General features: G+C 36.1%; 1 protein-coding gene across 1 annotated transcript; it reads right to left on the bottom strand.

Moving 5' to 3' along the window:
• Positions 1-605: 605 nt before the first annotated feature.
• Positions 606-1,685, bottom strand: LOC145010613 (transcription factor bHLH168-like). Its single transcript, XM_078969134.1, has 3 exons — positions 1,569-1,685; positions 1,173-1,493; positions 606-680 (listed from the first exon to the last, which is right to left on the bottom strand). Exons 1-3 carry the CDS (start codon positions 1,683-1,685, stop codon positions 606-608), a joined length of 513 nt encoding a protein of 170 aa, XP_078825260.1.
• Positions 1,686-25,141: the final 23,456 nt, after the last annotated feature.

Genomic DNA, 25,141 nt, shown 5'->3' with positions numbered 1-25,141 from the left:
TTAGATACATATTTTTAAGTGTTAGATATGTTTAAAATTTTATTATGGAGTCACGAATAGCGATTCTTGATTCAGAAGAATTACTATTCTAATGTTCAAAATCACAATTATTAATATTAATGGAAGAAAAGAAGTACTATTTTCTATAGAAGTTATTCATCCTTTCCACCAAAGTATCCTGAAAATAGTTATGATCCTTTTGAAGAAACTTGCATACACAAAAACTGTAAAAGCTATTCTCGTTTTATGTCTTTGTTTCCCACGGAATAAATATGAAGATTGGCGCTTAATAAAATTTCTATTACATTGTGTTACTAAAATATAATATTCCGTGTTTTTTCTTGATGTGTTGTGTAAATTACTGTTTTCTGTATGCATGAAATTAATCTCTTCTGAACTTATAAACAACTTTTATTCATTAATGCACGGTATTTATGCAAATACAATCTAAAATACGTATCTTACGTATACGTACAAAATCTCTTAATTTACAACCTTGTAGTTTTCCACTTTGATGCGTATATTTTAATCATCCTCCAATCTTACTATAACATTCTAGTGTGAGATCCAATAACTCAGCAGACAATCGTATTAATTCCAATTACTTATGATAAGTAAACCAGTTCCAACAACCGGGACTCTATCAACGCAACATCAAACCCTACCCGAGCTTGAAAAGCCTGCATACATTATACAAAATGAAGTTATTAGTTATGAAGCTGGACACAAGTTATTAATTGCTTATGTTAATTAAATACGCATTTTATACACGGGCTTTGTTTTAGTGCTAAAGTGGTGATAAATTCACATATATGCATACAGTTTTTATTATTTTTATTCTTATTTTTGAACACAACCATGAAATGGTTGAGATACGACTTTCCATCCCTTTGAATACCATTGCTAAAAGGAACACATGAAGCGTTGGAATTGAAGATTATTAACAATGAATTAATTCATGTTCCAATTCCAATAGATTTTGTTTATGCAATAACAGTTGTCGCTTATTTTCATAAAAGTAGTGCGGTTTTGTTTTGTTTTTTTATAAAAAGAAAAAACTATTAATATTTATTTGTGTGTGTAAACAATCATTCATGATTCATTTAACTGGAAGCTGTTTTTGTACTATAATAAACTTAAAGGGTTTTCGAAATTGATACACCCACTGTTACCTGAGCATGGATGGTGCAATAGATGAGTTGACCAACAGTGCAGAAACTAGAGTTCGTAATTTCAGCACCACCTTGCTCTATAACACTCAATACGTGAAAAGCCTCCGCTTTCTTGTTATTCGCCGAGATGATCAAGTTAACCTCAAGTTTCGAATCAATTTCAGTCACTCGAACAAGCTGCAAACTCTGTCCGTTATTCGAAGCATATCTAAGTTCGCTTTCAAGCTCTTCTTTCCTAGCCTTCAATCTTTCCACTCTTTCTTTCCAATGCATCAGTGCATTTGCTGCACGATCCAAGAACTCTGGCAAAGGCATCCTCTCCTGTAGTATTTATGATGTTAGAAAAAGAAAGAAACATAGAGAGAGAGAGAGAGAGAGAGAGAGAGAGAGATGTACGTAAGGTTGAAGATGAAGGAAAGAGGCAAGAGTAGAGTAGAGGTGTTTCATCCGATCACGACGTTGTCTTTCAGAAGCGGCCGGTTTCCGGGGAAGAGATGAACTCCTGCCGGTCATCTGGATCTGTGTTTATTGCGGTTGCGCAGTACTAGTGGAGTTCTGTGATGATTGTGGTTGTGCAGCGCTAGTGGAGTTTAGGGTTGGATTTTATAGATCGGATTTGGGTCGATCAGACCAGGTCTAGTCATGTACAGCAATCGCTACGAAATTTGACGACTCAAAGAATTCGAAGTCGTTATCACTTTCCACCGTATTTTGTAACATTTCAAAGAACTCGTTTCTTGTTGAAAATACTAATGTTCTGGTAGTTTACTATTTCCTCATACGCTCAAGGGACATAAGTGAGTAGATGATTTTTATTTAATAATAAAATAAAAGACGTTTCATATGTTTTATTAAATTATTTTTATAAATTTATAGAAATTTTACATTTTATATGTTAATTTTGAAATACTCATATGTTTTAAGAGTTGAAAAAAACAACTTTTTAGTACTTATAAAGTTATATTTCTATTTTTGGATTTTTGACGAGTTAACAGTTCTTTGTGGAGACACAAGCAATGGAAGATTGGATTTTTGATGCTTTCACAAATTTTTTATTTTATTTTAGGTAAAGCTGTAATAAAGTCTCTATATTATATGTATAATCGATTTAGTACCTATAATTTTTTTTTCTTTTTGCAATTTAATCCTAAATACCGGTAAACGTAATCAAAACGGAATATTTAATGGGTTAACAGGTATCTAACTAATGTGGCAGCTAACGTGGAAGTCATCATGTTAAATAACATCCTACGTGCCATTTACGATGGCTAAATCAATGAATCGAGCTCTTCTTCTTCATTCGACTGTCAAAGTAGCGAAGGATTAGGGCAAATTGAAAATAGGAAATTGATGTCGAGTTCGTCAAGCACGAACATTAGAATGTGCTATTGTGGAGATAGGGCTGGAATGTGGACATCATGGACTCGAAAGAATCCAGGTCGGAGGTTTTTTGGTTGCCGAAATTACATGGTATAGAATCCTCAAATCTCACTCAGATTCTTCTATTTCACTAAATTACCATTCTTCTATGTTAAAACATGCATCTTTCTATGTTATGTAGGATGAAGAGAAGAACTATGGGTATTTTCATTGCATTGACCCACCACTATTGAATAAGTGGTATAAAGAAAGAATGTATGAATTAGGAGCTGTTGCTAATGAGGGTGTAGCTATTCGTTTCAATAACCCTGTTAACGAAGGTGAAATACCTGTTGATGGCCATATTGCCTCTGTGAATGTTGATGTCCCTATTGCCCCTGTGAATGCTCTTGAACCTGATAATCAAATTGCAATGTGTGAGAATATACATGTGCTTGGTAATGAATTTGGATTCTGCAAGTGGGTGATGGTTTGTTTCATTTTTTCATTGTAGGGATGATGTATGGTTAGTTTAGTGTAAGTTGTAGGGTATTATAGTGTGGTAGGGATGATGTAATCTTTTGGTTTGTTATCATGATGTAATGGATACATGTTCTTGTGGATCATGTAATGTTTTGGTGAATGAAATGGCAATATGTTATTATGGTTTGCATAAATGGTGTACACTTGACAAATATAACCATGAAGTATGCACACTTGTGGCTAAAATAATTAAACAAACTCCAATATGTCATTACCAACCATGTTAAGGGCATTCACAATGTTTCAGTGTGTTTACAAAAGATGTACAAAATATGGCTATCAGTAATTTAAGGGCATTCACAAAAGATGTACAAAAGTAGCATTCACAAAAGATGCACAAAAGTAGCATTCACAAAAGATTTACCAAAATACCCTTAATACCCTTAACACCTTAACACCCTAATTCAACTCCAATGCTGAATTTACAGAAGTCCCAACACGTCCCATCTTCTTCAGCTTGATTTTAACAATCCTCTCAGAGGGCCTTCTTCTTTTGACAATCCTAAGGTGTACTGGTAATTCCTAGGTGTCATTAATGTCTTCTTCTTCTTCACTTTCTGGTTATGTCTCAGGGATAATTTCTTTAGCCCCATCTTGTGTCTCAGTCGGAGGTGCATACTCCTCTTCCTGTAAAACATCAAGCAATTAATAACATAAATGAATGTTAACATTAAGGTAATATAGAGGGTTTACCATAGACATAGGAAGAACATGATAAATAGTGTCATTGTAATTAATGAGCTGTTTCATATGTGAATCTGTCAGATTAAGTGAATTTTTAATTTCTTCAATTGAATACCCTGATAGTTTCAAATCTTGCATTGCCTTTCATAAATGGACTAAATATTTTTCAGGAATAGTGTCATCCTCATTTTCAACTCCACCACCTTCAACTTCAGCCACTCCACCACCTCCAATTCCAATAGATGTCTTACTACCCCTACAACCTCTTTTACTAGTTGTACCACCTCTGTTACCCTTTGCACCACTTGTGTTACCCACTGCACCACCTGTGTTACCCACTACACCACTTCACTTACCCCCTATACCACCTCTACTACCCCTTGCACCACCTCTACTACCTCTGACACCACCTCTAGTCTAATTACTGATATCGGGATCCAATCTTGGTCTACACATTTTTTTTTCTTGGGTTTGGGTTCTAGTGTGACCTTGGGATTCTTACAAGATGCCTTGTTATGACCCCTTTGAAGATAATTTTGCATTGGACTGTCCTTATTCCAGTAACCTTCATCTTATTTTGGGAGTATTTGTTTTGAGATTAAGTGACATGCCTCTTTCTTTTTAGAGTTGGTCTCCCTGGCATTCTTCTAGCTAAAGGGGGTAGAGGCTTTATGTATGATGTTCTAGGCCATAAATTTCTACCATTCACAGCTAGTATATTGTTTGCATATATGGCCTTGAACCTATCCACATTAAACCACTCACTTATGAATTAAACAGGATCTTGTCCAGTGAATAATATTGCACACTATGCATCTACACATGGAATTCCTGAGATATCCCAAAGCCTACAGTTGCACACGTTGCTTTGTAAGTCAACCACGTACCCTTTTAATCCATTCCTGGCTTCAAAAATAGATGGTCCACTTGGATTCACATTCTAATTCCTACAATGACATTACTAAATGAAATTAGAACAATGAAATTATAATAATGATGATAAGGAATAATAAAAATGCTAAGATAAACCTCAAATCCTCTCCAAACTTGTTCATTTTCTTGATAGCAGTTGGACAAACCATTGATTCCCACTTTTCTGCCATATGTAACATCTGGTAGAGCCTATACATCATGTACAACCTAATTTCTTCAAACATTGCTAGAAGGGGTTTCTTTCTAGCATCCAATATAATGGCATTGATGCACTCTGCAATGTCATTTTCAACTATCTCACATTCTACATCAGTCCTAAAAAATGCCCTGCACCATGTGTGAGGATGTCTTGCAAGAAAATGTTCATAAGCATTGGGATTAACCTCTTTTATATCATCCATTTTCCTCATAAATTCACTCTCTACAGTTGAAAAGGAAGCTGCCTAGAACATATTCTTGAACTCCACTCTAGAATAGGTCTTCTTAAAGTTAGCATATATGTGTCTTGCACACTATCTATGCTCCACATTTGGTAGTACTTCCTTGGTTGCTTCAAGCAATCCTTACAATGTAATGAATACATAAACATATAAGATGATGGTAAGGAAAATTCATAAATATGCTAAGAAATTACAAACCTTATGTTGACCAGAAATTACAATAAACCCTCCTCCATCTAGAAGATTAAGATCCTCTGTGAGCAGTTCCAGAAACCATTTCCAATTTGCTTTGTTTTCAATGTCAACAACTACCCAAGTAATTGGATAAACTTGGTTGTTTGCATCCCTCCCTATTGTTGTGAGTAATTCTCTTTTACATGTCTGTTTCAAGAAAGATCCATCTAGACCAATTACCCTACGACACCTTATTTTCAAACCTTCCTTGATTGCTTTAAAACACAAATACATCCTGTGAAAGTAGGTTGTTTGATCTGGATTTACAGTGACACCCACTTGGACAGTGCTACCATGATTTGACCTTAGTAACTCATGACAATAGTCCCACGCCCTAGCATAATGTTCTGTGAGTTTACCATCTATAATGGTCGTTTCTCTACACCTTGTTTTGTAAGCCTTAGACCAATACACACCACAATGAAATTTGATCCTAGTCATTGATTGCATCTCCTTACACTTCAAGTTAGGTTTCCTTATCAACCCCTTCAAAAAGTGTCTTGATAGCTAGCTGGGACTCAGTAAATTTGAAATGTTGAAATTTCTAACACATTTGTGCTCATCAACTAAGGTTTTAATCTGAAAAGACCTTTCTTGAGTCTTCCAGGAAGCATGAACTCTGAATGAACAGGGTTGATACTTCATCTTAGAACATCATTTGGCAGTTAATCTCATAGTGTCACACTTCACAAATTTAATGTTATACCCTGACTTAATAGCATAATTAGTGAGATATTGTTGCAACTGATGTGGTGATTCATACCTTTCACTAAGAAGGGGCTTCATCTTATTCCACTTAACTGATGGGTCATGAATGGGAATGCCTGCACTAACCGCATCTCCCAAATCAAGATCATTAGCCCCTGTTGTGTCATCGATTTCCTCTTCTGAACCAAACCCTTTTTCATCAACTAAGTCATTGTATTCGTCGGCTTCATTATCTTTATAATCAGAATTGAAGTTAAGGAAAGCATCCTTGCATCTCTCTTTACCCCTATGTCTTGAAATCATCTTCTTCAATTTCCACATCTATGTGCTTAGTATCGAGCACCTCCTCATTATCTTCGTATTCTTCAGAGTCGTATTCTTCAAATGACTCATGGTAAACTTCCTCTGATTTGACAGCTATTGGGTTTTACTTTCGTTTCTCTCAGTAAAACCCTACTTCCTTCATGTTTCACTCTATAAAAACCCTAACTTTTTCTCTCAATTGACTTACCAGACGTCGAATGCAATGGAAATGGAAGGGTAAAACTCTCTTGTACACGTAAGGTGCCACATACGCATAGTACTGGTGGAATATCGGCTAACCCATTAAATATACCGTTTTGATTACGTTTACCGATATTTAAGACTAAATTGCAAAAAAAAAAACAAAAACAAAAAAAAAAAAAAAATTATAGGGGCTAAATCGATTATACGGATAATACATAGGAATTTTATTGCAGTTTTCCCTTTATTTTATTATTTATTAATTTTCTCTTTTTTGTAGAGACATAGATAATGCAAAGTTAGGACATCCACAATGTATTAAACTTTATAGAATATAATGGATTGTCACATTATCTTTCTACAATCCATCTACAATACAAAAAAATGTCAATTAGTAACGAAAACAAAATGGTCAGTAACAATAGCAGGGTTTGTAACTAAGTGATTTAGTGACTAAACTTTGGGTCGTCACCTTTCGTCACTATAGGTCCGTCACAAAAATTGATTAGTGAGGAAATTATAAAATGGTCACTAAATAGTGACTAAAATATAGTGGTCACTAATTCTATGATAATCCATTTTGTTACTAAATTTTGTCACTAATCAATGAAAGTCGTCACTGTTTTACACAATTAGTGACAATAAAAAGTCGTCGCAGTCTTATCCAATTAGTGACTGTAAAAAATCGTTACTGTCTTATCCAATTAGTGACCATAAAATTTATCATTGATTTTTCAAACTAGTGACCATAAAAAATCATCATTGATTTTTGTTGTTATTTTTGTATTTAACCCCGTTTAAATAACTATATGGAACTAGTCAATAGTAAACATAAACTATTCTTAAATATAAACGAACCCACACTACATAAATTATTCTCAAATAACACACATTTCCAGCAAATTACACCAAAAGAAAAAAAAAAGATTCAACTTTTTTCGTTTCTTTCTACAATAATTGTGTTTGCATTCTCATGATCCATTGAACAATATGGATCAAATAGTATTGCAAAACATTAAATAACTTCAATTAACAAAATTCACTTTTTTTTATTGACAAATCCATCAGTCAAAGAAACATACAACAGTCAAAGCCGACATGTAATTACAAATCAAAACATGTAATTTAGAGGGTGGCATCACCACTTACCTATAAAATCACAAAGAAAAACATGTAATTTAAGCTTCATTGTGATGGTTATCATGTAAGACATTGCATAACACATCTTCTATACATAAGATTGCATTTTATTTGCCTGACTTTTCAACAACTAAACCAATCTTAAAACAACAAGGAATCCAAACCACCTAATAATGTTAGTTAAAAATTCCAGGAGCATAAAAAGGGTAACCCAATGACATTAAGGAGATTAATTTAGCCTTGTGATGATTTCATTAAACATTGGATCAACAAAATTACCTCAAAATGTAAAATAAATAAGAGGTAGTAAGAACAAGATTAAAATTATAAAAAAAAAAATGGAAATTAAACCGCCTAGAATATTCTTCCAATTCTGCACAACAAGATTGATTTTTGTTGTATCTAAAATACAAAAGATTCCAAAACTATCAATTTTTCTTTATACGAGAAGGACAAATATAAATGAGAACATGTTGATATTTCTTGCCATGCATAAAGTACTAAAAGATTGTTTATGAAAAAAATTAGTATAGATGCATTGCCAAGATATAAAAGAGTCATTGTCGTCAACAAAAAGACATTCAACTCATTTCTTGTTTCTTCTTTGTGCTTCCACCTACCATTTTTAAGCAGGACAATCACGTATTCCTAAAAATAAAAAATAAAATAAAATCATATATATATATATATATATATATATATATATATATATATATATATATATATATATATATATATATATATATATATATATATATATATATATATACTTATGAAATTTACAGAAATCAAATCGTATTAAGTAGAAGCATAAACTAAACAAATTTGTTTATCAAGTTTATAATTAAGAATGACCCTTATTAAATCAAAAAAAAAAAAAAAAAAAACCCGCACATGCTAGATGACAGTTATGGATATAACAGACTTGTAATTATTAGTGCTGAGTAATACTTTATATTCAGAACACTTTAAGCAAAATAAGGTAAATTAAATACAATATGTGAACATATTATCATCATAATCAAAGCAATATTAAAACACCTTGAGCAACCATTATTCCCGATGAACATCAAGCTTATGGATTCAGTTGTCAAAATTGTGAAAACAACAAGAACAGAATAAATAAAATTAGGTAAATTGAAACGAATCATTAGATTTCTGCTCTTAAGAACATAGATTTAATGGTCAATTTTACCTTCTTTCAAAATCACATCCAGTTGACGAAATCACGCGACGGAGATCGATATATATATATATATATATATATATATATATATATATATATATATATATATATATATATATATATATATATATATATATATATATATATAGAGAGAGAGAGAGAGAGTGGAGGATGTGGGGAAGGAGGAGGTGACGCCGGTATGTGGGAGACGGCAACACGGGAGGCCGAACCTTACCACAGGTGGCTCTGTTGCCCTTTTCGTTCTCGCGCTGCAAGTAAGAGGTAGCGACGACGTAGAGGAGAACGAAGGCAAATGACGACCAGGAGAACGAATGCCGACGAAGACGAGGAGAGCGAAGGTCGACAACAACGGCGGTGGTGGTAATGGTAAACCCAACTTCAAGAGTGCAAAACTAGGGTTCGTATGTATAGCGTTTTCATCTTCCTTTAGCCTTTGGACCTGTTTATTTGATGCGGGCCGGTTTAAAATCAATACATTTAAGGATTTCTTATTATTATTCCACTATCGTTTAAAAAAATCGCAAATATTACGATAATTGATTAATTATTTAAATACGAAATGGAGTAGAATATATTTTTATTCCTTTTTTCTTTAAAGGTTTTAGTATCTTAGATCTCATTCTTTTATAATGTTTCCGGTGTTGAGTATTATTTGATGTTCATTATAGGTCTTGTTTGTTTTTTTTAAATCAAAATGTTTGTAGTCTGCGGATCATATCTGCAAACATCTGCGGCAGAAGATGTGGACCAAATGTCTGTAGTCTGCAATAAGAAGACTGTTTGTTTTCAACGTCTACGGGCTGTTAAAATAAATTGAATTTTTAAACTTAATTTAATGTCATAAACATTCAAAATGCATTTTTTTTTTTTTTTTTTTTTAAAAAAAAAAAAACTGCACGGTGGCCCATATATATATATATATATATATATATATATATATATATATATATATATATATATATATATATATATATATATATATATATATATATACATATATATATATATATATATTTTGGTTTACGTTAAAATGAGGTCTAAAAGACCTTTGAAGACAGTGGCCCATGTCCGCGCCAGGAAGACCTCGCGCAGACGTTTTCTGATCTGTGCACTTCCAAAAAAACAAACAATCTGCGAGGGCATATGTCTGCACGGCGCAGACAAAAGTGGTTGCGTAGATCTTCACACAAAAAACAAACAGCCCCATAGTTTTTTACTATGTATTTTAATGATAGTTATTATGTCTTCGCGACATTTGTACGGGGTTCGAAAATTCATTGATAACTACGCCTTCAATGCAGTGACAACTATTTTTAGTCATTACACATCAAATACAGTTGCCACTATTTTTGGTCATTAAGTCTCAAATATGATGATCAACACATTTAGTTATCAGGCATTAGATACAATGACCATTATTATATGGTCATTAAAATTATTTTATTTTATAATTCAATGACTACTACTATGTCGTCATAATATTTCTACGTGAAGGTGAAGGTTAAGTGGGTTTGAAAATTCATTGATGAATATTTTTTGTCACTAAGTCTGAAATGCAGTGATCACTTAATATTTGGTCACTAAATTTTGTAGCACTACCAAAACACGACAACTTAATATATGGTGACTAAAGGATGTTGTTAGTGACCTGATTTTCGATCGTCACTAAAAAGGACTTTTCTTTTAGTGATCATTCTATCATTTTTTTCCCACAATGTATTCATCTCTCTACAAAGTTCACTACAATGTTATAAAACATATTTTATAACAAATATTTATGAATTAAAAACTTTCCTTTTCCTATTAAATAGTTCAATGATCATTGAACTCCAAATCTATTGAATGTCAATGTAACATCTCACAATGGTAGAGTTTCGTCTATTGAATGACAAATAGATTTGTCACCTCATTCAATTCTCTCATTAACCTCACCATTGTAGATGCTCTTATGGGGTAGAGTAACATCACATCAATCATTTTATGCATTCTCTTCATCATCGTGTCAATTCCAATTTTCTCCTTTTATTTCCCTAGGTCAATTCTCTTTTTTATCCTCTCATTTTTCATCGCACATAGGATGGTCACCTACTAGCTTTAATTTTTTTATGATAGAGACTACTTTAGTATACAAGTGAAAAAAACAAATGAATATAGGGAAAAAAGTAACGTAGTGGTGTTCACTACACATCACCTTCCATCCACATCAGCCCATAACCTATCCATACCTTTTATCCTTGTTGTTTACATCATTGGATTACATATATTAACATTGTTTGAGTTGATTATCTATCGAATAATATGCTATTTTCTAAGTATATATCAGCTTTAGTTTAGATCTCAGGTGTAAATGTGGCTCCTTTATTTGCAATGTAAGTCTCCAAAATTGCTTGTGTATCAATCAGATCCAATTGATGGTATGGAATCCCAATCAATTGGATGATGTCAGATCAAAATAGAAGAGAATGAGAAGAAGAAGAAGATGAAGAAGAAGAAGAAGAAGAAGAAGAAGAAGATGATGAATCTAATGATGTATTGATGATATGAATTATGCTCCTTACAATAGATTCTCTCGCACACACACACTTCTTCTCTCTAACTTTCTCTCTCTTCAAGATGCTCTCTTCTTACCTAACCATCTAACTGTACACTCACATGCACTCCTCTATTTATATGGACCTCCATCCATACACATGTGTACAGCCGCACACAGGGTGTGCGGCCGTACACACAAACCGCAAACACATACAACATTACATAAAAATATATTTTATTAGAAAAGCAAAATATAAACCATATTTTTGACCCAACAATCTCCCCCTTGGTTTATAACTTTCTTTTCTAATTGACCCAACAAGCTTCCTCTAAAAAGTAGCAGGCTTTTCTTGTTAATCTTTAGTTGGAGATTGGCTTCAGTGTTTATCTTCGATTTCTTCACAACATCAGGATGAACATATGAATCTTCCATGAATGACTTCATCTTGAGCAGTTGGGCATTTCTTCAAGATTCGACTCTGAATGCACATTGGGTGAGGAGGCTTGATGTACTGATTCTTGAAAGATAGCGCTTTCAGCTTGAGAATCTTCAGAGAGAATAGAGAGAACGAATCTTCTAGATCACTTCAGCAGGTTCATAGATAGCATAAAATTTATTGAGGAGGCTTCAATGCAATCTGTGACATAATCTTCAATTTCAGCTTCACCTTGCTTCTGGGGTTGACAAATTAAATGTTTAAAGAATAATCTTCATTTCTTGCTCCTTTGAATGCGAATTCTTCGATGCTCACAAATGAAGCCTTGGCTTAGAAATCTTCAACACAAACTCCATGAGTCTTATCTATACCTGAAATCACTTTTCAAGACAAAACAAAACTAAAAGAAAAATTAACACACAAAATAAAAATAGAAACAAAAATATTTTTGGATTTTCTGATTTTTTTGAACAAGAAATAACACTATTTTTGGATTTTTCTGAACAAGAAATAAAAATATTTTTGTTTGATTTTTGAATTATTTTTAATTCTCTCCCTAAAATTTATGCATAGAGGAAAACTATGATCAAATTTAACAAAAATAAAATGATATCAAACTTTAAGAATGATTTGGGATCAAAGTTTTTAGACAACCTTTATCTGCTTGTCGGTACCTTCCATCTTCACATCTTTGTCTGGTCGATCGTCGGTATTGTTGTCCACTTAAATACGAAAAATTGTGACAGAATTAGGACATACTATAAGTGACAAGACAATGTGATCCTCAGTTCCTAGATAATATATATGATCCTAAGTTTCTAGATACTATATCTTAAGGACCATTCAGCTGACGACGACCAGGGATATTGTTGTCCACCTAAATTGAGCAGCGAGATCTATAGACAATCTTTGAGTGTTCAAATTTAATTATACTGGAATATGTTTCCTGCTTCCTGATATGCCCCAGTAATCAAAGACTTCCAGAGTACTCCTTACATCGGGTGAGCAGACCATCATTAGGTGAGAAGATAGATTCAGTTTATTATCACTTATAGGTGTAGAGTGTCACACCCCCGAACCGGACGGCAGAAACGTCCGAGGGATCTTGTGACTTAAATTGAATACCATCACAATGATTATACAGGAATCATAACATCATTCATCAATATGCATTGAAATATTACAACTGATATTGTTTACCTTCAGTACATTGTTTAAACGTTACAATTCCATAACATAGACTGTCTAATAGATAGTATAAGCAAAACACCATGACATGACTTGGTACTTATTCTCTAGCTTATCTGTTACCTGAGAATAGAAGTTATTTTGAAAACGGTCAACATATGAAATGTTGGTGAGTTCATAAGTAATGTTATGGAAAAGAGTATTTGTTTACAAAAAAAGACTATTTGTTTACAAAAAAAAAGTGTAAAGATCCGTAAATATGCTTGTCGATTTTGAAAACATGTATAATTGTTGAACTTTGTGTACATCACACAGGTGAAAATGTTGAACTTTCCGGGAAAATCCGATGTTTTCCCAATATGCAAATTACATGTCTTGTTTATTGTTATACCGATACGACGAATGTTTTTGATTACCCAGGTGACATTGGATTAACTAGGGTTTGTGAGTGGTTACAATCACGCATTAATGAAAATGACTAGTTTATAACTAAAGGTTACGGACGATCCCTAAGGCGTCGTCTGTACTACTCACAAAATCCAACCCCCTGACTTCTATTGATTAACACCACGAATCTGATTACTCGAATTCTCATAAGCCTAACAACCGAGGAGAAAGGAGGGTACGGAGCCCCCTTTATTTCCATAAGTTATTCAAGGCTATCGGGAATGTGAAAGGCACTTGGCCCGACTTGCATATGACTTCTTGACCTCACTAGCAGTACTAATGGACTATTAGGGCCCAATAGCACATTAGAGCTATTGAAGTCCTTTTACATCTAATTGGGTCATAGAAGGCCCATTAACATGTAAGCGTATTCCCTTCGGGCCCAAAGATCATGTTATTGGGCTAGCAAGGCCCAACAAGCACGATTTGAGACTTTCAAGCCCAAAGCTTGTTTATTGACTCATCATGGTTGTCGCGTGTTATTTGAAATACTTTGGTTTATTGATTTTTGTTTTGTTATTGATTCGAGACCGAATCAATTCGTTTTGTAACGATATTAGGTGTTGAGAGTGTATTTGTTTTTATGTTTCGTCGGTAGTCGTGGATCTTGTATTTTGTCTTAATGAAATAAATTGTTCAAAAGTAATATCTTTACCTTTTCACAACCTTTCTTTTATAAAAATAGCACTTTTGGTCCAATATATAAAAGAATTTCATTTTATTCCTTAAAACATTATTTTGACACTTTTGTATCATAAACTTGTTGAAAATACATTTTTAAATATATTTTGTTTTGCAAACAGCTTTAGTCCTTCCAAAATAATGATTTCTCGGTTAAAACCCTCAATTTCGCAAATGTTACAGTATTGGCCCAAAATAGAAAAATTTTACATTTTTGATCCTTTTTGAACTTGAAAAGCATTTTTAACCATTGGAATAGTTTTTATACACTTCAAATCCCCTATTTTATAGAAAATTTCATTTCCAGCCCCTCAAATTTAGAAATCTCATGAATTTGAAGCTTATTGGGCCGAAAAGCCCAAATTTAGCCCAGTAAATTCAAAATTTACATTTTAAGCCCCTCACAATTGTTGTTGTCCAGAAAAATAAACATAGAAACTGTTTGGACCCTTTTGATCCTCTAGAATTTATAATTTGTCGGTTTGGACCCCAAGTTTTGTATTTTTGACAATTTACGCCCAAAAATGAGTTTTATGTTCAAGTATGTTGATCCTAACCAAATAAACTATTTTTCTTGACTTGATTAGTGTAAAATAGTTTAAGTTATGTTTATTTCCTTCCCTATGTTTTAGATCTCGGTTTTTACACACTTTTTGGATAACATATTCATCACAAACACATTATATCACATACATACATGCATCAAATCACATATAGCATACATTTACACATAGATCTACACATTTACTTGTATTATCCCCCATAAAAATTCATAAAAAACAAAAAGAAGGGGGTATGAAACTCACCGTGAGTTGTAGATCAGTTTTGAAGAAGAAAAGAGAAGAGTTTGCTGTTATTTTCGACTTTAGCAACCTTTCTTGGAAGATCTCGAACTTAAAGAGTTTCTAAGGTGCAAGATCATGAATTAATATGAGCTAAGAAGAGATTTTGATAGAACAAAGGGTCTAGAGTGTGAATCCAAGCATCAATTTACCTAAGATGATGATTTTTGTGAAGAATCCTCCTTGAAAAGCCCTTGAATCTCGAAATTTTTGAAGGAGAAGTGAAGGAATTTGTAGTGTGTTCTTGAGAGTATTGAAGTGAAATAATTTTTGTGTGTGTGTGATACTCTCGGCCGAAAGTAATAGAAGAAGAAGAAGAGAGAGAGAGAGAAGTGAAAGGATACGCATGGAGACATGTGTAGTTTGCTTGGATATCCCATAGGTATTAAAGAGGTGGCTAATCCTCCTTAATTCTCAAATTCTTCTTTTTTTTTTACTACTTGGGCCGAGAGGTAGAGAAGAGAGATGGAGATTTAGGCCTTTTGTGTTTAAATCCATAATATAGAGCCCAAGTTAATGGTTTTCGGCCCATTGGCCCTTTTAGAGTAATTCACGACCCAAAATTCACCAAAATATGAGTTTTATGGCCCATTAGGGCTATTAAAATTTGTTTTTGGCCCAATAAGGTCCATTTGGGTATTTTATTTCATTCTAGACCCAATATGGCCCAAAATGTTAAAATAAATGAAAGTGGGTCCAATTAGAGCCCATTTAAGAGTTCTAAGCCCAAGATAGTCAAATTCGAAGCTTAATGGTCCATTAGGCCCAATAAGGAAGGCCTAGTCCAAAATGGACTTAAACAAGGACTTCTAGGGTTTCCAATTATTTGTTGACTATTTGTAGTGCTTGTATGAAGTGTTTGATTGAAATTCTGTTGTCATAGAGTAAGCATCATGCATGCTTTCATGTTTTTGATTCTTAGTTGACATAAGTGTTGTAGTTACAAGGCTCAAAAATTTCTAGTTGTGACATCATCCCCCCGTTAGAGGGAATTTCGTCCCGATATTCTTTTCAAAGCTAGATTTGAGAATGTTAGAATAGATGAGGGTACTTTTGCTTCATTTGGTCTTCGCGTTCCCACGTGAATTCTGGCCCACACTTCGGGTTCCACCATACTTTCACAATCGGGATGCGACTTTGTTTAGTACGCTTCACCTCCCTGTCCATGATTTCGACTGGTTCTTCAACGAACAGGAGATTCTCATTGATTTCAATTTATTCAAGGGGAATGATGAGATTTTCATCAGATAGGTACTTCTTTAGATTGGAAACATGGAACACGGGGTGTACACTGCTGAGCTCAGCGGGTAGCTGCAGTTTGTACGCCACTGGACCTATTCGGGCAACGATCTCGAAAGGTCCAATGTATCGTGGGTTTAGTTTTCCCCGTTTTCCAAAACGAATGACCCCTTTCCAGGGTGAAACTTTTAACAGTACTTGATTCCCGACCTGAAATTCTAAGGGCTTTCGTTTTCTATTAGCATAGCTCTTTTGTCGGTCGCGCGAGGCTTGTAGTCGAGCTCTGATTTGAACCATCTTTTTCGTGGTTTCACGTATGATTTCCGGTTCTGTTAACGTCTTGTCTGATGCTAGTTCCCTTGCTAGCTGGGTGTCGCCCACCTTTGCCCAACACAACGGTGACCTACACTTACGTCCATATAGCACTTTGAAAGGAGCGACTTTGATGCACGAATGGTAACTGTTGTTATACGAGAATTCAACTAAGGGTAATTAGGTATCCCAGGACTTCCCAAAGTCTATCACACATGTGCGAGGCATGTCTTCGAGCGTCTGGATGGTTCGTTCGCTTTGACCGTCCGTTTATGGGTGATAAGCGGTGCTCATGTCGAGATGGGTTCCCAGTGCTTTCTGAAGTGATTGCCAAAAACGTGAAGTGAACCTACTATCTCTATCAGAGATGATAGACACTGGCACTCCGTGCAGCCTCACAATTTCACAAATTTACATTCTTGTCAGTCTCTCCATCTTGTAGGATTCCTTTATTGGCAGGAAATGGGCGGATTTCATCAGTCGATCAACTACCACGTTGGTCTTACCTGGGTGGTACTTGATTTCATACTCGTAATCTTTTAATAGTTCAAACCATCTTCGTTGCCTCATATTCAGCTCTTTTTGATTCAAGATGTGCTGGAGACTCTTGTGGTTCATGAAGATGGTGCACTTCATACCATAGAGGTAATGCCTCCAAATCTTCAGAGCGAAGACCACTGCTCCCAATTCCAAATCATGGGTTGTATAGTTCACTTCGTGTGTCTTTAGTTGGCGGAATGCATAAGCTATCACTTTTCCACGCTGCATGAGAACACAACCTAAACCCTGAATTGACGCATCACAGTAGACCACGAAATTTTTCGTTCCCTCTGGTAGAGATAGTACCGGGGCACTGCAGAGTGCTTGTTTCAGAGTTTGGAATGCAACTTCTTGTTTGTCCATCCATTTGAATGGTACGCCCTTTTGTGTAAGCGAGGTAAGTGGCTTGGCGATCTTAGAGAAGTTTTGAATGAACCTCCTATAGTAGCCTGCTAGGCCTAAGAATTGGCGAATTTTTGTGAGTGTTGTCGGAACTGCCCATCCTTCAACGGATTTGACCTTAAAAGGATCCACATGTATTCCTTCACAACTAACAACATGACCTAAAAAGTTCACGCTACGGAGCCAGAACTCGGACTTGGAGAGTTTTGCGTATAGCTTCTCCGTTCGCAGGGTTTCCAGGATTTGTCGGAGATGTTGGCCATGCTCTTCTTCGCTTTGGGAATAGACTAGAATGTCTTCAATGAAAATGATAACAAAGTTGTCGAGGAATGGTCGACAGATTCGGTTCATTAGGTCCATAAATACGGCAGGGGCATTCGTTAGACCGAAGGGCAATACGATAAATTCATAATGTCCGTATCGAGTTTGGAAAGCGGTTTTGGGTATATCCTCTTCCCGGACCTTGAGTTGATGGTATCCAGATCGTAGATCTATCTTAGAGAAGTAACTAGCTCCTTGGAGATGGTCAAATAGATCGTCGATTCGTGGGAGTGGATAGCGATTTTTGACAGTGAGCTTGTTTAGCTCCCTGTAATCGATGCACATCCTAAAAGATCTGTCCTTCTTTTTGACAAAGAGGATTGGAGCTCCCCATGGCGAGTAGCTGGTTCGGATGAATCCTTTGCCCAGGAGTTCGCTGAGTTGGCTGGACAATTCCTGCATCTCAGCAGGAGCTAGTCGGTAAGGCGATTTAGCAAGGGGAGTTGCTCCTGGAACAAGATCAATTCGGAATTCAACTTGTCTCTCTGGGGGTACTCCAGGAAGATCTTCAGGAAATACGTCTGGGAATTCACGTGCTACTGGAATGTCTTGAATGCTAACCTCTTCCTTGGTTTTATCCACTATATGAGCCAGGAATGTGAAATTGTTCTTTCGCAGATGCTTCTGTGCCTGGATGCACGAGATGAGGCGAAGGTTCGTGCTAGGTTTGTCTCCGTAAATAACTAGGGTTTCGTGATTGGGAAGGTGAAGGCGAAGGGCCTTCTCGTGACACATAATTTCAGCATGGTGGGGGCTTAACCAGTCCATGCCAATAATCACATCGAAACTCCTAATGGAAACATGCATTAAGTCTATTCGAAAGACGTGTTGATTTAGAGTTAGGGTACATACGATGTAGATTTCCCCAACGGATTCGGTTTTCCCATTGGCCATTTCCACCATAAAGGTTTCATTGAGCTTCTGGGGTTGTTGTTTTAAAAATTGTTTAAACTTATTGCTTACAAAACTTCGCTCTGCTCTGGTATCAAATAGAATGCATGCATAAATGTGGTTTAGGAGGAACGTACCAGTAACAACAGCGGAATCCTGAATCGCTTCCCCCTGACCCATGGTCAGCACCCTTCCTGTTTCTCCATTTTCGGGATTGTTGTTGTTAGGGAAATTTCGACGGAAATTCCCAGTCCTTCCACATCCATAGCAGGTGTGGCTAGGTCCAGCATTGTTGCCGCCAGGGTTGGTGATGTTGTTGTTGCTTCGCTGTTGTTGATTCTGAGGAGGGTAAGTCCTGCAGTACCTTGTCGTGTGCCCCTTCCGATTGCAACTGGTGCACTGCATCTCTCTGCATTCTCCATTGTGATGGAGACTGCACTTGTTGCACTTGGGAAGATTACCGGAATAAGGTCTTGGGGCACTTGAAGCAGCTGAGGCTGGAGCATGTGGTGTGGATGGAACTTGAGTGGTTGCAGAATTAACTTCCACTGTTTGCTGCTTCTTGGACGATTCGGAGCCTTGACGTCCCTTCCTCTTGTTGTGCTTCCCCTTCTTGCTATCATTTTCCTTCTTAACTTCAATCTCCACTGGCTTCTCACCCTTCTTGTTGTTGTGGTTGCTTCTTGGCTAATCTCTTGGCACTGTCGAAAGTTTCGGGATTTGCACCTATCACGTTTCCTTGGATCGGGGAGGTTAGTCCCCAGATGAATCGCTCGATCTTCTTACCTTCTGAGGTAATCATGCCAGGGCATAGCAAAGACAGTTCACTGAACCTTGATATGTATGCATCTATATCCGAGTTTTGGACGGTGAGGTTCCACAGCTCTTGTTCCATTTTCTGAATTTCGCCACGAGGGCAGTATTCAGCCATCAACATTTCTTTCATTTCTACCCATGGCATGGAATTGGCTACGGGGAGTGTCATGGCTTCCACGTGTTCGTTCCACCAAGTGAGCGCTTGGTCAACGAAATTGCATGCGGCAAACTTCACCTTCATCTCTTCAGGGAATCGCATATCTCGAATACCGATTCCACCTTCTCGATCCATCATTTCAGGGTGATCATTCCACCAATTCCGTTAAAGGTTCGTGGTTTGGTGTTGGTGAAGTCTTTTTAGGAACATGTTTTGGTAGGTCCTTAATTCGTCCCGTTTTTCGAACTTCCGGTGCCTGGTCCGTTGACTCCTCCAAAGTTCCCTTGGTGAATTTGGGCCATAGCCGCAGTGACCGCAGCCGACACTGCTGCCTGAAAAAGCAACAGAGTTGAACTCGGGAAGGTTTGGCTCAGGGTTTCTGCGGGTGGGTCGTCAAGGCATCTTTCTGCCATGGAACAGAAAGATGTTGAGTATCTATGCTTTTAGTGAGAGTGTGATCCTAAGATAGTGGCGAGATCATATGCCGAAGTGTTGAGCCAACAACTGAGCCATCTCAGTCATGTCTCCAATGACCTCATCCCTCTCGTGCTCAGCTTGCACTGCACGTGCTTCCATGGCGAACAGCTGTTGCCGTAGGGCGGCAATCTCAGCTTCGGGAGAGCGATCCTCCCTTGCGGGATTCACTGGTGGGGCGGGGTGGTCCGGTTGCGCCTCGCCGACAAATGACGTGGTGTTATCTTTGCCCGAGTCTTGTCCTTCCTTCATGTCATCATCGGTCTCCTCAAACTCGTAGTCAGTGTCCGTGTACTCGTCAGGTCCAACGTCGTGTGCTTCCCCTTGATTCCCTTCAGGTTCATCCTCAAGCATCCCGTAAGCCACTAGGACTTGATGAAACTGAAGCCCTGCTACTCTCCTTCCATGAAGACTGGGAGAAGGTATACGAATAAACTATCATTATCCTATGACTCTATAACTATTGTATAGACTAAACAAATGTTCTCTTTTTGGTGATAAAGGGGTATGTTTTTAGGTTCCCTAGTTATCACGATCTCTTCAGGACATGTGATAGTTGTACCTTGAAGGAAATGTAGTTGATCAGGCTACATCCACTCCTTGATACGACTAAGAACAGTCCTGGCTTAACCGAGATACTAGCATTATCTTGTTTGGTTCGGTATTATGTTCTTTCCCTATTACAAGCAAGGATGTTTTTATTGTTATGTTTTACTTGTTTTGTTCAGAGATGCGTTAGTCCCTCTTTTTGGTTTATAGTTGCATATCAATGTGTGGTTAGATATGCCAGTTCACTATAAATAGAGCTCTGATACCAACCTGTCACAACCCCGAACCGAACGGCGGAAACGTCCGAGGGCTCTTGTGACTTAAATTGAATACCATCACAATGATTATACATGAATCATAACATCATTCATCACCATGCATTGAGATATTACAACTGATATTGTTTACCTTCAGTACATTGTTTAAACGTTATAATTCCATAACATAGACAGTCTAATAGATAGTATAAGCAAAACACCATGACATGACTTGGTACTTATTCTCCGGCTTACCTGTTACCTGAGAATACAAGTTATTTTGAAAACGGTCAACATATGAAATGTTGGTGAGTTCATAAGTAATGTTATGGAAAATTGATTTTTGTGAAGTTTGAAACACCCAGAAAATCCGATATTTTCTGAAAAGAGTATTTGTTTACAAAAAAAAGTGTGAAGATCCATAAATATACTTGTAGATTTTGAAAACATGTATAATTGTTGAACTTTGTGTACATCACACAGGTGAAAATGTTGAACTTTCCGGGAAAACCCGATGTTTTCCCAATATGCAAATTACATGACTTGTTTATTGTTATACCGATACGACGAATGTTTTTGATTACCCAGGTGATTTTGGATTAACTAGGGTTTGTGAGTGGTTACAATCACGCATTAATGAAAATGACTAGTTTATAACTACAGGTTACGGAAGATCCCTAAGGCATCATCCGTACTACTCACACAATCCACCCCCCTGACTTCTATTGATTAACGCCACGAATCTGATTACTCGAATTCTCATAAGCCCAACAACCGAGGAGAAAGGAGGGTACAGAGCCCCCTTTATTTCCATAAGTTATTCAAGGATATCGGGAATGCGAAAGACACTTGGCCTGACTTGCATTTGACTTCTTGACCTCACTAGCAGTACTAATGGACTATTAGGGCCTAATAACACATTAGAGCTATTGAAGTCCTTTTACATGTAGTTGGGTCATAGAAGGCCCATTAACACGTAAGTGTATTCCCTTCGGGCCCAAAGATCATGTTCTTGGGCTAGCAAGGCCCAACAAGCACGATTTGAGACTTTTAAACCCAAAGCTTGTTTATTGATTCATCATGGTTGTCGCATGTTCGTTGAAATACTTTGGTTTATTGATTTTTGTTTTGTTATTGATTCGAGACCGAATCAATTCGTTTTGTAACGATATTAGGTGTTGAGAGTGTATTTGTTTTTATGTTTCGTCGGTAGTCGTGGATCTTGTATTTTGTCTTAATGAATTAAATTGTTCAAAAGTAATATCTTACCTTTTCACAACCTTTCTTTTATAAAAATAGCACTTTTGGTCCTATATATAAAAGAATTTCATTTTATTCCTTAAAACATTATTTTGACACTTTTGTATCATAAACTTGTTGAAAATACATTTTTAAATATATTTTGTTTTGCAAACAGCTTTAGTCCTTCCATAATAATGATTTCTCGGTTAAAACCCTCAATTTCGCAAATGTTACAGTTTTAGCCCAAAATAGAAAATTTTTACATTTTTGATCCTTTTTGAATTTGAAAAGCATTTTTGACCATTGGAATAGTTTTCATACACTTCAAATCCCCTGTTTTATAGAAAATTTCATTTCCAGCCCCTCAAATTTAGAAATCTCATGAATTTGAAGCTTATTGGGCCGAAAAGCCCAAATTTAGCCCATTAAATTCAAAATTTACATTTTAAGCCCCTCAAAATTATTGTTGTCCAGAAAAATAAACATAGAAACTGTTTGGACCCTTTTGATCCTCTAGAATTTATAATTTGTTGGTTTGGACCCCAAGTTTTGTATTTTTGACAATTTACGCCCAAAAATGAGTTTTATGTTCAAGTATGTTCATCCTAACCAAATAAACTATTTTTCTTGACTTGATTAGTGTAAAATAGTTTAAGTTATGTTTATTTCCTTCCCTATGTTTTAGATCTCGGTTTTTACACACTTTTTGGATAACATATTCATCACAAACACATGATATCACACACATACATGCATCAAATCACATATAGCATACATTTACACATAGATATACACATTTACTTGTATTCTCCCCCATTAAACTCATAAAAACCAAAAAGAAGGGGGTATGAAACTCACCGTGAGTTGTGGATCAGTTTTGAAGAAGAAAAGAGAAGAGTTTGTTGTTATTTTCGACTTTAGCAACCTTTCTTGGAAGATCTCGAACTTAAAGAGTTTCTAAGGTGCAAGATCATGAATTAATATGAGCTAAGAAGAGATTTTGATAGAACAAAGGGTCTAGAGTGTGAATCCAAGCATCAATTTACCTAAGATGATGATTTTTGTGAAGAATCCTCCTTGCAAAGCCCTTGAATCTCGAAACTTTTTAAGGAGAAGTGAAGGAATTTGTAGTGTGTTCTTGAGAGTATTGAAGTGAAATAATTTTTGTGTGTGTGTGATACTCTCAGCCGAAAGTAATAGAAGAAGAATAAGAGAGAGAGACAAGTGAAAGGATATGCATGGAGACATGTGTAGTTTGCTTGGATATCCCATAGGTATTAAGGAGGTGGCTAATCCTCCTTAATTCTAAAATTCTTCTTTTTTTGTTTTTACTACTTGGGCTGAGAGGTAGAGAAGAAAGATGGAGATTTGGGCTTTTTGTGTTTATGTCCATAATATGGAGCCCAAGTTAATTGTTTTCGGCCCACTTGGCCCTTTTAGATTAGTTTACGGCCCAAAATTCACCATAATATGAGTTTTATGGCCCATTAGGGCTATTAAAATTTGTTTTTGGCCCAATAAGGTCCATTTGGGTATTTTATTTCATTCTAGTCCCAATATGGCCCAAAATGTTAAAATAAATGAAAGTGGGTCCAATTAGAGCCCATTTAAGAGTTCTAAGCCCAAGATAGTCAAATTCGAAGCTTATTGGTCCATTGGGCCCAATAAGGAAGTCCTAGTCCAAAATGGACTTAAACAAGGACTTCTAGTGTTTCCAATTATTTGTTGACTATTTGTAGTGCTTGTATATAGTGTTTTATTGAAATTTTGTTGTCATAGAGTAAGCATCATGCATGCTTTCATGTTTTTGATTCATAGTTGACATAAGTGTTGTAGTTACAAGGCACAAAAATTTCTAGTTGTGACATAGAGGGATTGAGAAGTTGAAGGTTGCATATGCTGTGTACCAGGTTGGATTGTTAGTCACGCAAAGGAGACAACATATGGCTAACAGATAAGAGGACTTTCATATATATATATATATAATATGCAGAGAAATAGAGTTGCATATGTTACAGTCCAGGTCAAATCTCTTCTAATCACGCAGAGGAGGCAACATATGACTAACAGTAAGAAAGAAAGATAATGATTTTCTACAGACCTAATTTATCGGAATTTACCAGTCGCCCCATCCAACCGGAATTAAGGACATAATCCGCACATCGAGGAAAAGTTAAACCACGGTTCTAGATACGGGTTGTTTTAATATGACAAGTAGATTCCCATATATATCTCCATGCTCAACCTATCCAAGCGTCGTATTGTCAGGCTAAACGGAACTATCTAGGTCAAGATTTATCAAGTCTCTAGATTCCTTAAGTTCATCTGCACCTAGTAAATTCTATTAAATTCTTCATGCCTACCGACGCATCAAACCAGAGCATAGACCCTTCAACTTTGGGTACGTTATGTAGACTTAGATTGCCTGTTATCACTAACTTCCCAAAACATCTCCGTCAAGTACATTCCATTACCAACATATTATTTTTTTTAATTTTTTATTTTTTTAAAAATTTTCTAATTTTTGTTTTGTTTTTATTTCTCCCCTAAATTTGTGTATAGGAGAGAAATGAAAGTAAATGCGCAAATTTAAACTATCCTAAAACAAAAAATTTTCTTTAAAGCAAATCAAATTAAGAAAAAACTCAGGAGTATAGAGAAGAAAACTCAAACCGTAAGTCACCGACTGAATTTGCATCCAGAAGGTCTAAGAACAGCACGCGTAATCTCAGAACAGATCCAAAAATTCTTCATGTCATTAAGCACAAACCCCGTGAGTGATCACTTCCTTTCTTCCCTTCCCGCAAAGGATACAAACTCTCAAACAAATGTCTAAATGTTGTACAGTTGAGAGATGTCCCCTATCAAGTGCCAGGAACAGCCACTACCA

Source organism: Lactuca saligna, chromosome 8 (genome assembly GCF_052625555.1).
Source record: "Lactuca saligna cultivar CGN05327 chromosome 8, ASM5262555v1, whole genome shotgun sequence".
NCBI classification, from domain to species: domain Eukaryota; kingdom Viridiplantae; phylum Streptophyta; class Magnoliopsida; order Asterales; family Asteraceae; genus Lactuca; species Lactuca saligna.
The sequence above is the reverse complement of the archived record's forward strand: the minus strand, read 5'-3'. Positions and strand labels throughout refer to the sequence as shown.